This window comes from Apus apus, chromosome 1 (assembly GCF_020740795.1).
Source record: "Apus apus isolate bApuApu2 chromosome 1, bApuApu2.pri.cur, whole genome shotgun sequence".
In the NCBI taxonomy this organism is placed as follows: Eukaryota; Metazoa; Chordata; class Aves; order Apodiformes; family Apodidae; genus Apus; species Apus apus.
In genome coordinates this window covers 147,853,400-147,866,662 of record NC_067282.1, presented here as the reverse complement: position 1 = coordinate 147,866,662, position 13,263 = coordinate 147,853,400, and the positions used below count along the sequence as shown (strand labels likewise).

Here is a 13,263-nt window from a genome sequence, read left to right as displayed (position 1 = left end):
ATTCACTACCTATTGCTTAATTCGAGATGTGTTATGTATCATGTACAATGATTCATGATGTTCAGTGTGGTCATATGAAAGGCAGAATGAAAGGAGATACACTGAGTCAATGGCCCCCTTGTGTGTCATGCGGGAATAGACCAAGATTGTATTTGGAAAAGGAAACAAACAAACAAAAAGATATTAAAAGGAATGAAGTATCTCTGCTCCAGTTCCTAGAATTAGCTAGCGAGCAGTTTGTGCCTTACAAAGGAAACCCAGCTGCTGGAGTAAATATCTGTCATAGCACATGGAAGAAAAAAGAGTAATTAAAGGAGCCCGTGTTTTCATTAGTTAAATGATATGGGACTTAACCACAAATACCTCTGTGCCAGATTAATCTTGGACAGCACACTTTTTAGGCCATTGGCTGCCTGTTTTTGACTCAGACTCTTAGGTCTGCACTCCACTTCAGCTGTCTCGGGTACCTGGTCATTTCATGGCCTCTCAGTCCAGTTGTGTTGTGCGTCACTAAGAGCTGCATGCATGAGCTGCTCTCATACCTAATGAGTAGTTGGTATTTGCCCTGTAGAAGCATGTCCTGTCTTGGAAGGACATTCCTCCACTTTAGGTGGTGAAGACACTCCTTTCCCTCGGGTATTTTTAGTCTAAATAGCAGGCACACTGGGATAAGAGAATGGTTATCCTAGATGAAGGATTAGAGATTGTATTTCTTAATCCTGGTTTAATTGGTAATTAGCTGCAAAGGTCAAGCTCCAAACCACAAAGTCTATTAGACATTCTCTGTAGTAAAGAAATCCCTTCAAATAGCTGAATTTGTAGTGCAAACAGGCCTTTTTGGCCTGCTAAGTGCCTACTGTTCTTCTAATAGTTTGAAAATGAGCACCTTTAAGCATGGCTCATGCTGAAAATCTGCCTAAAAAGTCTGACTGACTTGATGACTGTGTTTGTAATGTGGTTTCACTTTGCTCTTCTAAACCAGCCCAGATTTGCTAGAAGCTGCAACAAGCTTCTCGAGAATCCAGAGGGACATGGTTATCTGAGTGCTGTTGATAAAGTGTATTGCTCATGTGGGAGCACCTTGCTGGTCCTGTAAAGGAGCATGTTTCCCTGTTTTGAAGAAGTAAAAATGAGAAAATGGAGGGACTTGGGGGGTGAGAGGTGCTGGGAGGCATGGCTGAATGGTTGCTCTGGTGGCCCTGCAGATGAGGAAGGAGCAGGGAGCGCCCTGAGCAAGCAGGACACAGCGGGGCCAGGCAGGATGAAGGCAGGTTTCCCACTCACTCTCCAGTACTTCTTGTACTGCACCAGCTGTGCCCAAGGGTGCTCAGTGAGAGGAAGGCTCTTCATTGCCTGCACTTACACAGGGACTGACCAGTGCTCTTTCTCTTTAGGGGTTCAAAGATCCTGTGTACCGGGCCCGCAGGAAGGAGTTTGCAGATATTGCCTACAACTACAGACAGTGAGTGCTCAGTGCATGGGCAGAAAGCAAGCCCACATCTCCTGCCCCCTCCTATAGCTCTCAGCCTGCTGGAAATCCCTGTTTTTCCACAAGGATCCTCCTTCTGTTGGCTTTTTTCTGCCATGTGTTTAAATCTTCCTGTGCATGCATTTATCCCTGAATCACAGTAAAACAAAAGTAAATTGTTCCAGGCACACGTTCAGAAGAGAACACTGCCTCCGCTCTTTCCCCATGACACCCCTCTTCCCTGGCTTTGTTGTCTAATTGAGCAGCAGACTCCATTGCTACTACAAAGACCTGAGCATTGAATAAAACTGCTTCTGGTATTCTCCCTATTAAACCAGGACAGTGCCTATCATTTACATTAAAGCAGGAGCTGCATACACTATTAAAATAATTAATATCTTACGGTTCTGATGCTAATCCAGTGCCTGATCCTCTACTTCTATCATGTCTGACACAGCTGCAATCAGCAGTTTGGGCTCTCATTTCCAAGAAAAATAAGTGGAGATGGTAAATTCAGTTAGAACAGGCTTGCTTGATTGCATTCAGTGATCAGATCTGGAGGAAGTATAATTCCTTTCCCAGAGCCACTCACACATTTACATCAGTAATACCGGGCCTTATTCTTGCTGAGACTGGTAAAAACTGTGATTGTAAAGGATGAAGTAACATATGATGTACATTTAAGGCTCCACTTTGCACAGAACTGCAACGTAAAGATAGTTCCTGAGCCAAAGAGCTAATAATCTAATCACAAAATGAGGGACAAAATTGGACTGATTGATGGAAAGCAAAAGAAGTCAGGACCCCACTTTACAGCTAGAATATTTGGGTAAGAATTTGTGGCCAGATGTGGATGGATCTAATGCTCATTTATAGACATTCCACAGAATATTTACCTTTTCTGCATAATGAGTAGCAAATTCTCATCTCTAGTTTGCAGGCTTTCATCAAATCCTACAGAGGAATAAACAACAAAAAAAAAAGTTAACCACCCTCACTCACCACCCCCAGTATTCAAACTGAAACCGTCTTAGGGAGATGAAACCATTATATTCCAAAATGTAACTAATATTTAGTCTTTTATGCATGTCACCAGACACATTGGAAACAGAGCCTATACAGACCTGGGTCTGTGTCCCAAAAGCACCTTCTGTGTGAAATTATTGGATTTTCCAATAAGGTTTTTCAGTAACAGAGCAATAAGCAGGGTGTGAAAGCCCATGTCTGGGCTTCTGGGGCTTGTGAAAAGGAGGCGCGTGGGTTTTGTGACTTTGAGCGTTGATCCAGGGAGCTCCAGATGGATTTGTGATGACCTTGTCCTGGGTACTACACCTGACAGATCTGACTTTCAGGGTCTGTAGTGGCTGAGAGGTTGAAGGGCTGTCTTTAGCATAGAGTGACAGAGATGCAGAGAACTGGACAGGAGAAAAAGGACCACCAAAGTTATAAGGCTTCAGGGTAAGCTTCTGAAAAGGCAAATGTTCTTAGTTTGCAATGTCAGCTACAAAGTGAAGTGGGTCTGTGGTTGTTTATCTTGCACTTCTCTTCCTGCCATCAATTTTATCTTATTCTATGTCCCCTCCTTTGCACCTGTCTTGTTCTCTTGTTTCCTGTTGTTTGCCTCTCTCCTCTGCCCTTGCTCTTTTGCCTTCTCTCCTGATACACTTACCAGTTGTTTTTTTTGAAAGATGAATTTCCCTGACATCCCTTTCCTTTGCATTTAACTTGCCTCTTCTCTCTGTCCTCCTTTGCTTCTGATCCTGCTGATCCCTGAAGTTTTTTAATTGACATTTGAAAGATTTTAAGCCATAGCTTCCCGCTGTAGCCCTGGAAGGTGACTGAGGATTAGTTAGGAGTGCTAAAGGAACAACAGTTCCCCAGCAATCCTCATAATTCAACATGATGTTTAAAGCTCCACACATCAAGGAGGGCTGATATAGAGAGACAAAAAGTAATGGTGCTCCAGAGAAGCTGCCCTGAGGCTCAAGAAAAAAAAAATGAGGGAGTGGGAAACGATGAGGTGTCATCAAGAATTTAACAATGGGTCTCTGAGGCTTGGAAAGCTCTAGCATTATTCCAGCAGTGAAGTTAACCCTATTAAGTTACTTAAACCCCTTTGATTTTTCAAAGCTGCTGAATTCACCTATGGCTCTGTCATTATTGCTAAGGAATTGGCTATTCATAGGAAGCCAAACTACACTGCTTGTGATTGTCTAATTCTTGCCAGCTTCAATACAAGCTAAGCACATGGAGGCCTGAGGGTGGGATTTGATTCAGAATTACTCATTACAGTTATAAAAAGTTAAACTGTCTGGAGTCTGCATCTGTTGCAACATAAAGCACAGATCAGAATTCCCCTGCCCCTCCAAGAAACAGTTTTCTGGAGCTAATGGTTTTCCTGTTGTAACCAAAACAATTAATGATGTGTGTCAGAGCAAGAAATATAATAGCTGCTCCACGTGTAAAAATGAAAATAAATCAAAACAAACAGTCAATGAATATTTTTAGAACAATATATTGATAAGACAAAGGAGCACATATATTTTTGCCACAAGAATGCAAGAGTTGTCTAAAAGCCAGTATCCCAGCTGAGGTCAGTCAAGTCCTTCCCAGTCAGTGCCTAGGGGAAAGTGAGGCTCCCTTTGCACCTGTGTGTCAGACCAAGGGCATCTCCCGTCATGCACTGGCAGCACCTGGTCAGCCCATCTAAAGCTCCTGAGTATGATGCTGGTGGCATAGGAGTGTTTCTCTGTTGCTCCTAAGAAGGGTATCCATTTTCTTTCCAGTGGTCAACCTATTCCTCGAGTCACCTACACAGAAGAAGAAAAGAAAACATGGGGCACTGTCTTCAGGGAGCTGAAGAGTCTCTATCCAACTCATGCTTGTTATGAACACAACCATGTATTCCCACTGCTGGAGAAGTACTGTGGCTACCGGGAGGACAACATTCCCCAGCTAGAAGATATTTCAAACTTCTTGCAGTGTAAGTTATAAAAATGAAAGGACCAAATTAAATGAAATGTCTCGGCTGTCAGTGTGGGTGGTGCTTTCAGAGATGGAAAAGCAGTCCCTACTTTGTTACAGGCTTTGTGTTGTGCTTGGGCACATCACTTAGCCTGTAACCCAGGTCTCTCTCTAAAATTTTCAGGGGTGTGATGAAACAGATGCTCAGATACTGTGATAGTGGTACACATGGGTAGGACAACCAGGTGATCAGGCCCAATAACCATGGGTTCATGAAAGGCAGATTCTACTTGACAAACCTAATCTACTTCTATGACAAAGTGACCTATTTAGTGGATGAGGGAAAGGCTGTGGATAATGTTTACCTGGACCTTAGTAAAGCCTTCAACACTGTTTCTCACATTCTCCAGCCAGCATTCTCCTGAAGAAACTGGCTACATATGGCATAGACTGGTGTACTCTTCTCTCAGGCTGGAGAGTTGGGCAGGGAGAAACTTGATGAAATTCAACAAGGGCAAGTGTAGAGTCTTGTACCTGGGGAAGAACAACCCCACGTACCAGTACAGGTTGGGGGCTGACCTGCTGGAGAGCAGTGTAGGAGAAAGGGACCTGGGGGTCCTGGTGGACAGGAGGATGACCATGAGCCAGCAGTGTGCCCTTGTAGCCAAGAAGGCCAATGGCATCCTGAGGTGTATTAGAAAGGGTGTGGTTAGTAGGTCAAGGGAGGTGTTTGGGTCAGTTCTGTTTAATATCTGTATCAGTGATCTCTATGAGAGGATCAAATGCACCCTCAGTAAGTTTGCAGATGACACCAAATTGGGAGGGAGTGTTGATGTGCCTGAGGGTAGGGAGGCTCTGCAAAGATTCCTCTTGACATTTCTTGGCTGGACAGGCTGGATCAATGGGCTGAGGCCAATTGTATGAGGTTTAACAAGGCCAAGTGCTGGGTTCTGCACTTGGGCCAAAATATGCCCCCTGCAACACTACAGGCTTGGGGAAGATTGAGTGGAAAGCTGCCTAGAGGCAAAGGACCTGGAAATGTTGATTGACAGCCAGCTGAACATGAGCCAGCAGTGTGCCCAGGTGGCCAAGAAAGCCAACAGCATCCTGGCTTGTATCAGAAATAGTGTGACCAGCAGCAGCAGGGAAGTAATTGTCCCCCTGTATTCTGCACTGGTGAGGCTTCACCTCTAGTACTGTGTGCAGGTTTCGGCCCCTCACTACAAAAAAAGACATCAAGATGCTGGAGCGAGTCCAGAAAAAGGCAACAAAGCTGGTGTAGGATCTGGATAAAAGGTCTTATGAGGAATGTCTGAGGGAACTGGGGTTGTTCAGTCTGGAGAAATGGAGGTTGAGAGGATACCTTATTTCCCTCTACAACTGCCTGAAAGGAGGTTGAAGTGAGATGAGGGTTGGTCTCTTCTTCCTAGGAACAAGAAACAGGACAAGAGGAAAAGTTCTCAAGTTGCACCAGAGGAGGTTTAGATTAGATATTAGAAGAAACTTCTTCATTGCAGGGGTAATTAAACACTGGTATAGGCTGTCCAGAGAGGTGGTTGAATCACCATCCCTGGAGGTGTTTAAAAGACTCATAGATGTGGTGCTTAGGAGCAGGACTTCGTAGACTTAGGTTAATGGTTGGACTAGATAATCTTCAAGGTCTTTTTCCACCAGAACAATTCCGTGATTCTGTGACTGTGAAAATTCCTTCCTCTTTCACATCTGAACTCCTTTTAACATAACAAGAGAAAAGAAAACAATTAGCAAACTTTTCCCACTGTGAGAAGTCTAGATAAGGATAAATCAAGCACGCTGGTTGTTTTTAAGATGTGCTTTTTTTATTCCTTCAGCCTGCACTGGATTTCGCCTGCGTCCCGTTGCAGGCTTGCTGTCCTCTCGAGATTTCCTGGCTGGACTGGCATTCCGAGTGTTTCACTCTACACAGTACATTCGCCATGCGTCCAAACCCATGTACACACCAGAGCCGTAAGTACTTTGGCACAGACCTTGCGTAAATTTGCAGCAGACTAACAGCAAGGTCAGCCCAGCTGATAATAACCGTGTGGGACTCATGGGCACTCCCGGGAACAGAGCTAATGGAGAGTGGCCAAGCGACTGCTCTCTCCTTAAAACTAGAAGATTTCTAGTCTTTTTAACAAACTGCATCCTCTTCTGCAAGTTATGGGACTGACCATCCAGCTTTACTACTGAAGGCATGCTTTTGTGGTGGCTGGGAGGCAAGAGAGCAGAGTACAAAGGCATTTAGCTTAGCTACTAGCACCCAAACAGTGGTGTGAAATCTAGAGCAGGAATGACTCAACATGTCACAAGCAAAGTTCTGGCAGCAAGACAGAGGAAGCCCAGATCATTGATGCCTTCTCTTTTTCAGTTTTATATTGTAATGTTTCTTTCCATCCCTGTCCATTGTTTTTTCCACTTGTTTTCAAAATAGTTTTCTTCCTCTACTTCATATTGTTGCAATTCTTTCTTCTCTCCCTTACTGTTTCTTTGCTTCCTATTTCTTCATACAGACTCCTTTCCCCCTCCATTTTCTATCCCTTATTCTTCTGATTTTCCTTCTCCTCACCCCATTCTCATTGTGCTCAAAGCCAAGCCAAAATAACTTCCAGGACCTTGCCCTTCTGGGTGCATCTCCCCTCTACCCTTTCCAACTCACCAAATTACTTCTCCATCTTTGAAAAATCTAGCCATCCCTAGGGGAGTTCTTTCCCAAACATACCTGTCCAGATGCCAGCTTCAACTTGTGATGAAAATGGTCCTACCAGAGGAAGGGCGAGCTTCCACCTCTTAGTGGGAGGCTGTGGGCCTGAACATGGACTGGAGTTGAGCTCCTGAGGTGCATATTGACTCCATGGTGAATTGGCTTAGTAGCCTGAGCTTCATCTAAAGAGATTTCTTGTCCTTGAGACTGAAAAACCCATGCTTCCTTTGGTGATTTCTTTCTGTGCTTCTCTGAGCTGAATGGGTGGTTTTCGTCCATAAGGAAAAGCAAATAATGTATCATGCTTCCTCTGAGGGTTGTATAACTATAAAAGCACTGAAAACCCTGGAGTGTGCAAGCCTTTCCATCATAATAATTATAAAGCAAAATGTTTTCCCATAACTTTTGAACATTATTTGCTGGTAGGAGCAAATGCATGGCACTCCTGACTGTGTGCTGACTCTAGGGCATTTGTCCAGCATTGCCGGACTTTTCTTAAATTTAAGTTATTCAGATGTCATGTTTTCCTGCAGTGATATTTGCCATGAGCTGCTAGGACATGTGCCTCTTTTTGCTGATCCCAGTTTTGCTCAGTTTTCCCAGGTAAGTTGTTCAGTGATTTTACTATTTTTATAATTGAACACACCAGAGACTAGGTAACTCAGAGCATGAAACAAGATCCATGAGGCATGTGGTGTTTGTTAGCACCTTGTTTAAGAATGGCTGAGACTGCTGTATTTATTGCTTGAAATGTTGACACAAATCACTTGGGCGAACTCATACACCCAAACTCCAAATGTCTGTCTTGCGTCAGCTTTTTCTTTAGAGACAAACCCCTTGTGAAGCCACAATCTAAAACCTTTTTGTAGATGTTGATCCTTCTGAGCAAAGTCAAATGGCTCCTGAGTCAGATGAATTATTACCCCACCCTGCTATCCAAATGTTAGGGAAAGTGAAGATTTTTTTGGTTTCTTTTCTATTCAAGCCACAGAGGAGGCTGAGTTAAGTGTAGAACTGTCCCAGCTGCAAGCACGGGAGAAGGCTGGAGAGGAGCTTTCCCTTTGGTAGTGTTAATGTCTCTGGAAAAGAAGCCAAGCCTCGTTGAAGGAATAAACTTTTGGCTCCATTTTACCAGAAAACAGGAAAAGAGAAAAGGAGAGAAGGAGAGGAAGGAGAAAAGGGTTTCCTTCAAGATAAGCCCTGCTGTCCCTTGGCTTATTAGGATTTGACATGATGATGGCTGCCCCCATGCTCTTGGTGTGGCTGTCTGTGAGGCTCTGCTTTTGCACTATGCAGTCCTCAGTGGAGCAAACCAAGAAAAATACCTGGTTATATACAGCGTTTTGGAGCTGTCTTCTGAATCCAGCTATTGAAAAAGTATTCATTAGTTCCTAAGGTACAAATAAGATCTTTCAAATCGTGCCTTGCCATTCAGAAAAAACAACTCATTCGAAGTTCCAGGAAAATTCCTGCAATCAGGGCCCATCAAAACAAAGAGAAATATTTGAGATGTATGGATGTGACTGATTTGCCTCATTTTGACCGCATCATGGGTCATTGTATCATGGGTGTGCATTGTAGGCTTGATCAAAAGCTTGTCAAAGCAAAAGGAAAATTTTATTTGACCTCAGTAGGCTTTGTATCAGGCACAAAGGATCAGGCCTTGTAAATGACATTTGGACAGGCATCTTTGTTCCTTTCTGGAGAGATTGCTGGATTAAAGTTGATCTTCCACGATAAGAACATGTCCTGTAAACATTTGTGTGTGGTAGTAAGTGATGGTAACATTTAAAATGTGAGAAATTACATAAGACGAGACAGGAAGAATGTTTGCAATAAACAACTTGAAGAATAATGGTTTATTGTTACAGGAAATTGGACTGGCATCTCTGGGAGCTCCGGATGATTTCATCGAGAAACTTGCTACGGTAATTTAATAAATGAGAGCTCAATTTTCCAAGGCACCCTGTGTTGTCTTAATTCTGCTGCCACTGAAGTCACTGATAGAACTCCCATAGAGTTGAATGGGAACAGAGTGAAGTCCATGATTGGAAAACCCCACCCTGAAACAGTTGCATTATAGGAAAATAACTTTGGCACCCCTTATTCAAAGTGACAGTTGTGATTAAACACAGAAGCCCAAAAAAGATTTCCTCCAGCACAAACATATTGGGCAAGAAGAGATTACATATTACTACATCCTCACAGGAAATTCAAGGAGGCAGCTTCAGTAGTTGTTCTACCTGTGAATGTCCCTTCACTGCCACCCTTTCAGGCAGATAATGTCCTCTGCAGTCAGTGTGGCTCATGTGAGTCCTACTCTAAGACTACTGAAACCCAGAATTACAAACTTAAAATAACAACAAGAATATGGCTGTGAGATTAGTGTCCCCAGTGCCAACTCACCTGGGCAAAGCATTGTCCACTATGTGCTGTTTCTGACAAAAAGAGATAGTTTTTCTGAGCCAGAGCAGGTATCCCTTCAAAATAACAGACCAAGAAGTCAAGCTGGGCTAAACACCATCTTCAGTCAATATTGCACTAATAGCCCATTCCCTCTCTTGCTGCTGCAGCTAGGTGCTTCTGTGTGAAACAGGACACAAACTTCTGTCAAATAAAGTTCAAACTTCAACTGAGTTGGCCAGCCAAAATGAAATGTTATTGCTATCATGTCATTGTTTCAGCTCTGCTGACAAATATATGCACAGTAAAACACAACTGTGTTTGTCAGAGAACTGTACTGATTTGCAGGCACATTGAGTCTAGCACTGTGCTACTTCCAGGTGAAGAATTTAAGTCTGTGAGTACATTTCTGGCATTTATACAGTTGATATTTCACACATGGCACCAATTTAAATAGAAATGTAAAAGAATTCAAATAAATTATGTGGGCCTTCTCTTTTTGGTCAAAGAATCATATGTTTCTGTCTAATTTTCTTGCTAGGTTTATTGGTTTACGGTGGAGTTTGGACTATGTAAGGAAGGCAATTCACTCAAGGCATACGGTGCAGGGCTGCTGTCTTCATTTGGGGAACTGCAGGTGTGTTCTATGAAACATTTCAAAGATGTTTATAATAGCTAAAACTTCTCTTCTGAATGTCTTCAGATCCTTATTTTCCTTCATACTTTGTGCATGTAAATACCGTGAAATGTCATACTTCACTGAAGAGCTTTAATATTTATTAGTGTCAATGTATACCATGTATACCCAGGGAGCTCATACTGCTGCTTTCCTAATGTGCGACGTTGTCATTGTATTCCACAGGACCAACTCTTTCCTGTCTGAAATGGGGTGGCATTCAGTAGCTCCATCTTTCTTTCCCAGCAAATTCAAGCACTTTTTAACTGCAATCTATTTATTATCCTTTTGCTTATAGTATTGTTTATCAAATAAACCTGAGATTCAGCCTCTTGTCCTGGAGAAGACCTCTGTGCAGAAGTACCCTGTTACTGAGTTCCAGCCTATCTACTATGTTGCTGACAGTTTTAAAGATGCAAAAGAAAAGCTAAGGTAATCCAGTCATTCCATATAAGATCCAATTTCTTGTCCACTGCCAATACAATGGATCCCAGTACCATAACAAGTCTTGGGTTGACAGTAATGCTTTGAGAGGCATTAGAAAAAGTTGTGTAATGCTTAAAGAGACTAAGCAGTTGTCACACTCAAAACCTTGTTGAGGGCAATAAAGTGAACACACCTTATATGTGAAGCCAGGAATCTGTGGTTAGCATAATGAAGATTTTAACCTGTATAACCAACATGCAAGAAAAATATTGGTAGCCCCACTGCAATTATACTAACACTTAGGGTCAAGGTGCAAAACAATGCAAAACAAGTCTCTTTAACAATACTATAGTTATATGTTCTCATTCAAAAATAATCTCCTGGTATCTAGTCCTTTTCCTCTGAAGTTATACTTACCCTTACACATTTTTAATGTCTTAATTCAATAGTTTCAGTCTGGTATGTGTGGGGGGTGTAGTTGTCAAGTAATCAATATATTGAGATCTTCAGAGCAGTGCTGTGAAGTTAATGAATGGATGAGTGGGCCTTCGTCCTCTCTTTTGTGAGGAGGTGGATGGTGCTTATGCCTCCTTTCTTCCTCCTCAGCCCAAGGTTTCCTCAGAGTCATTCTTACGTTTTCTAACATCCTGTACTTCTTCCTCCTTCTAAATTGTTCTGCAAACCCATGTTACTTCTGACTTCTCAATTTAAATTAAGTATTGGTTCTTTATCCCTTTTGTTTCCTTTAAACCTATGGTGGTTTTTTTTGGTTTTGTTTGTTGTTTTTTTGTTTTGTTTGTTTGTTTGTTTGTTTCTCTAAACCTATAGTGTGTGGGGTTTTTTTGGGTGTGTGGTTTTTTTTTTTGTTTTTTTTTGTCTGATTTGTATTTTTTTTTCCTGCAGCTCCAAAATTTGTGTTATCATGAACAGCTGATCAGTGGGGAGTTGTTGAGAGCACAGGGACAACCAGCAGCATCCTAAACTTGCACTTTCAAGGCCTCTGTTATCAGCCCATGCTGGTACTCCTTTATGCTGCATCATCATTTTAGGGTCAGACTTAGTTCACTTTGTACAGTACAACTACTTGGTATTTCTGCCTATGTAAAAAATATCAACTATAGGCATTATAGCACACAGTTATTCAGAATAAAGCAAAACTAAAACAAATTAGGTAATAGCTGCATGGTCATTAGACAATTGCTGTTACAGCTAAACAAAACTGCAAGCAAGCCTAATAAACTCAGTCCTGAGGCCTGTGTGGTCAGCTTAATACAGAGCCTCCAGCTTGTTACCAGCAGTGTGTTTACAAGACTACAGGATTACACAGTAAATCTTTCAGTCATCTGTGACTGAAACACAGATTCAGTTCCAGTTCAACAAGACTTTGAAATAATGGTCCAGGTTCAGTTCTGGTTCTTGAAACAGGAATGGCTCAGTCTGTATTTGGGGTTCAGCTTGGGTTCCACCTCACAGCAGTATTTTCATTGCTATTTAAAAAATCCTACCAACATATTTCTGAATGTTAGCCAAGCCACTAGGGGTTAGCCTTGGTTCACACTCAGTAAGTTTTTCTCTGGGAGATGCCACACAGGGACTTGTCCTAGACCTGCAGTCTCTTCTCTCTCTTCTCTATCTCTACCCCATTCACAGATAAACACATACCAAGACCCCAAGGTATTCTGGTGCCCTAGACTCCCCCACTCCAGTCTTCCTAGCTAGCTCCCCTGTTGCTTCCCCAGTCATCATAAGCCTGCAGCCTCTCCTTCTGCCCTTTTCTCTGAGCTAATACCTGAGGAAGATGGCCTTCTCTTCTGGGTTGTGTTATTAGTATCCTGTGCAGAGCTTCTATCTTCTCTGTGTACTTATTTAACTGAGTAGCAGGTTCCTTGAGAAAATGAAAGATGCAGCCTTAGTCTACTAAAAGAATTGTGGTACTTCTTTTAATCGTTTCAATGAATGAATTGGAAAACTGGTTAAATTGAAATAGAATTCTGGAGTTTGGTCCAGTGCCTGTATTTGTGGCTTGCACCTGGACACGTGTGTTTAAGTAAAATGGAAAACTTCACCGAAAAATTATTCCTAGGCTGACCTAAAAATTTCAGCTGAAGGAATTCATCTTCTAATTAGGGTCTTATCTTCAACTGAAATTTAGAGAGACTGTCTGTTAACATAGGTCTTTCCCCTTAGAAAAACTATACTGGACTGATGCCACTAAACACTTTCACCCTAGCCAAAATAACTTTTTTCTACTGTCACACCTTGTGGTCTTCTCACAAAGAATGCTGTTTGAGACAATGGCCTTATCAGATAACTCAGGACTAAACTGAAGGAGCAATGTGGAGAAGGCATCTGGCATATTGCTCTGTTCTGGGGATTTATGGGATTTACCATGCTGAGTCACAGTCTGTATAGTGAGGCTCCATAATCAACTCCTGCGTGCTTTCCTTCCTCTTTCAGCAATAACTTCAGTAATTTGAAGCAGATATATAAGCTGGTGTCCTGCTGGGGTCTACAAGGAGCCTGGAACAATAGCTCTGGCCATCTCATCCCATTCAGAGTCCTCCTTTTCACAGTTCTGTGGTTATGCAAATTAATGTTTTCCCA

At 42.4% G+C, this 13,263-nt stretch overlaps 1 protein-coding gene across 1 annotated transcript in view; it reads left to right on the top strand.

Annotated features, from left to right (window-relative positions):
• PAH (phenylalanine hydroxylase) overlaps positions 1-13,263 on the top strand; it is a 42,465-nt gene that overhangs the window by 24,879 nt on the left and 4,323 nt on the right. Inside the window, exons 5-11 of the mRNA XM_051617019.1 lie at positions 1,395-1,462; positions 4,255-4,451; positions 6,283-6,418; positions 7,688-7,757; positions 9,026-9,082; positions 10,099-10,194; positions 10,532-10,665. Of these exons, the coding sequence (XP_051472979.1) occupies positions 1,395-1,462; positions 4,255-4,451; positions 6,283-6,418; positions 7,688-7,757; positions 9,026-9,082; positions 10,099-10,194; positions 10,532-10,665 (758 nt within the window). The remainder of the gene's footprint in view (positions 1-1,394; positions 1,463-4,254; positions 4,452-6,282; positions 6,419-7,687; positions 7,758-9,025; positions 9,083-10,098; positions 10,195-10,531; positions 10,666-13,263) is intronic.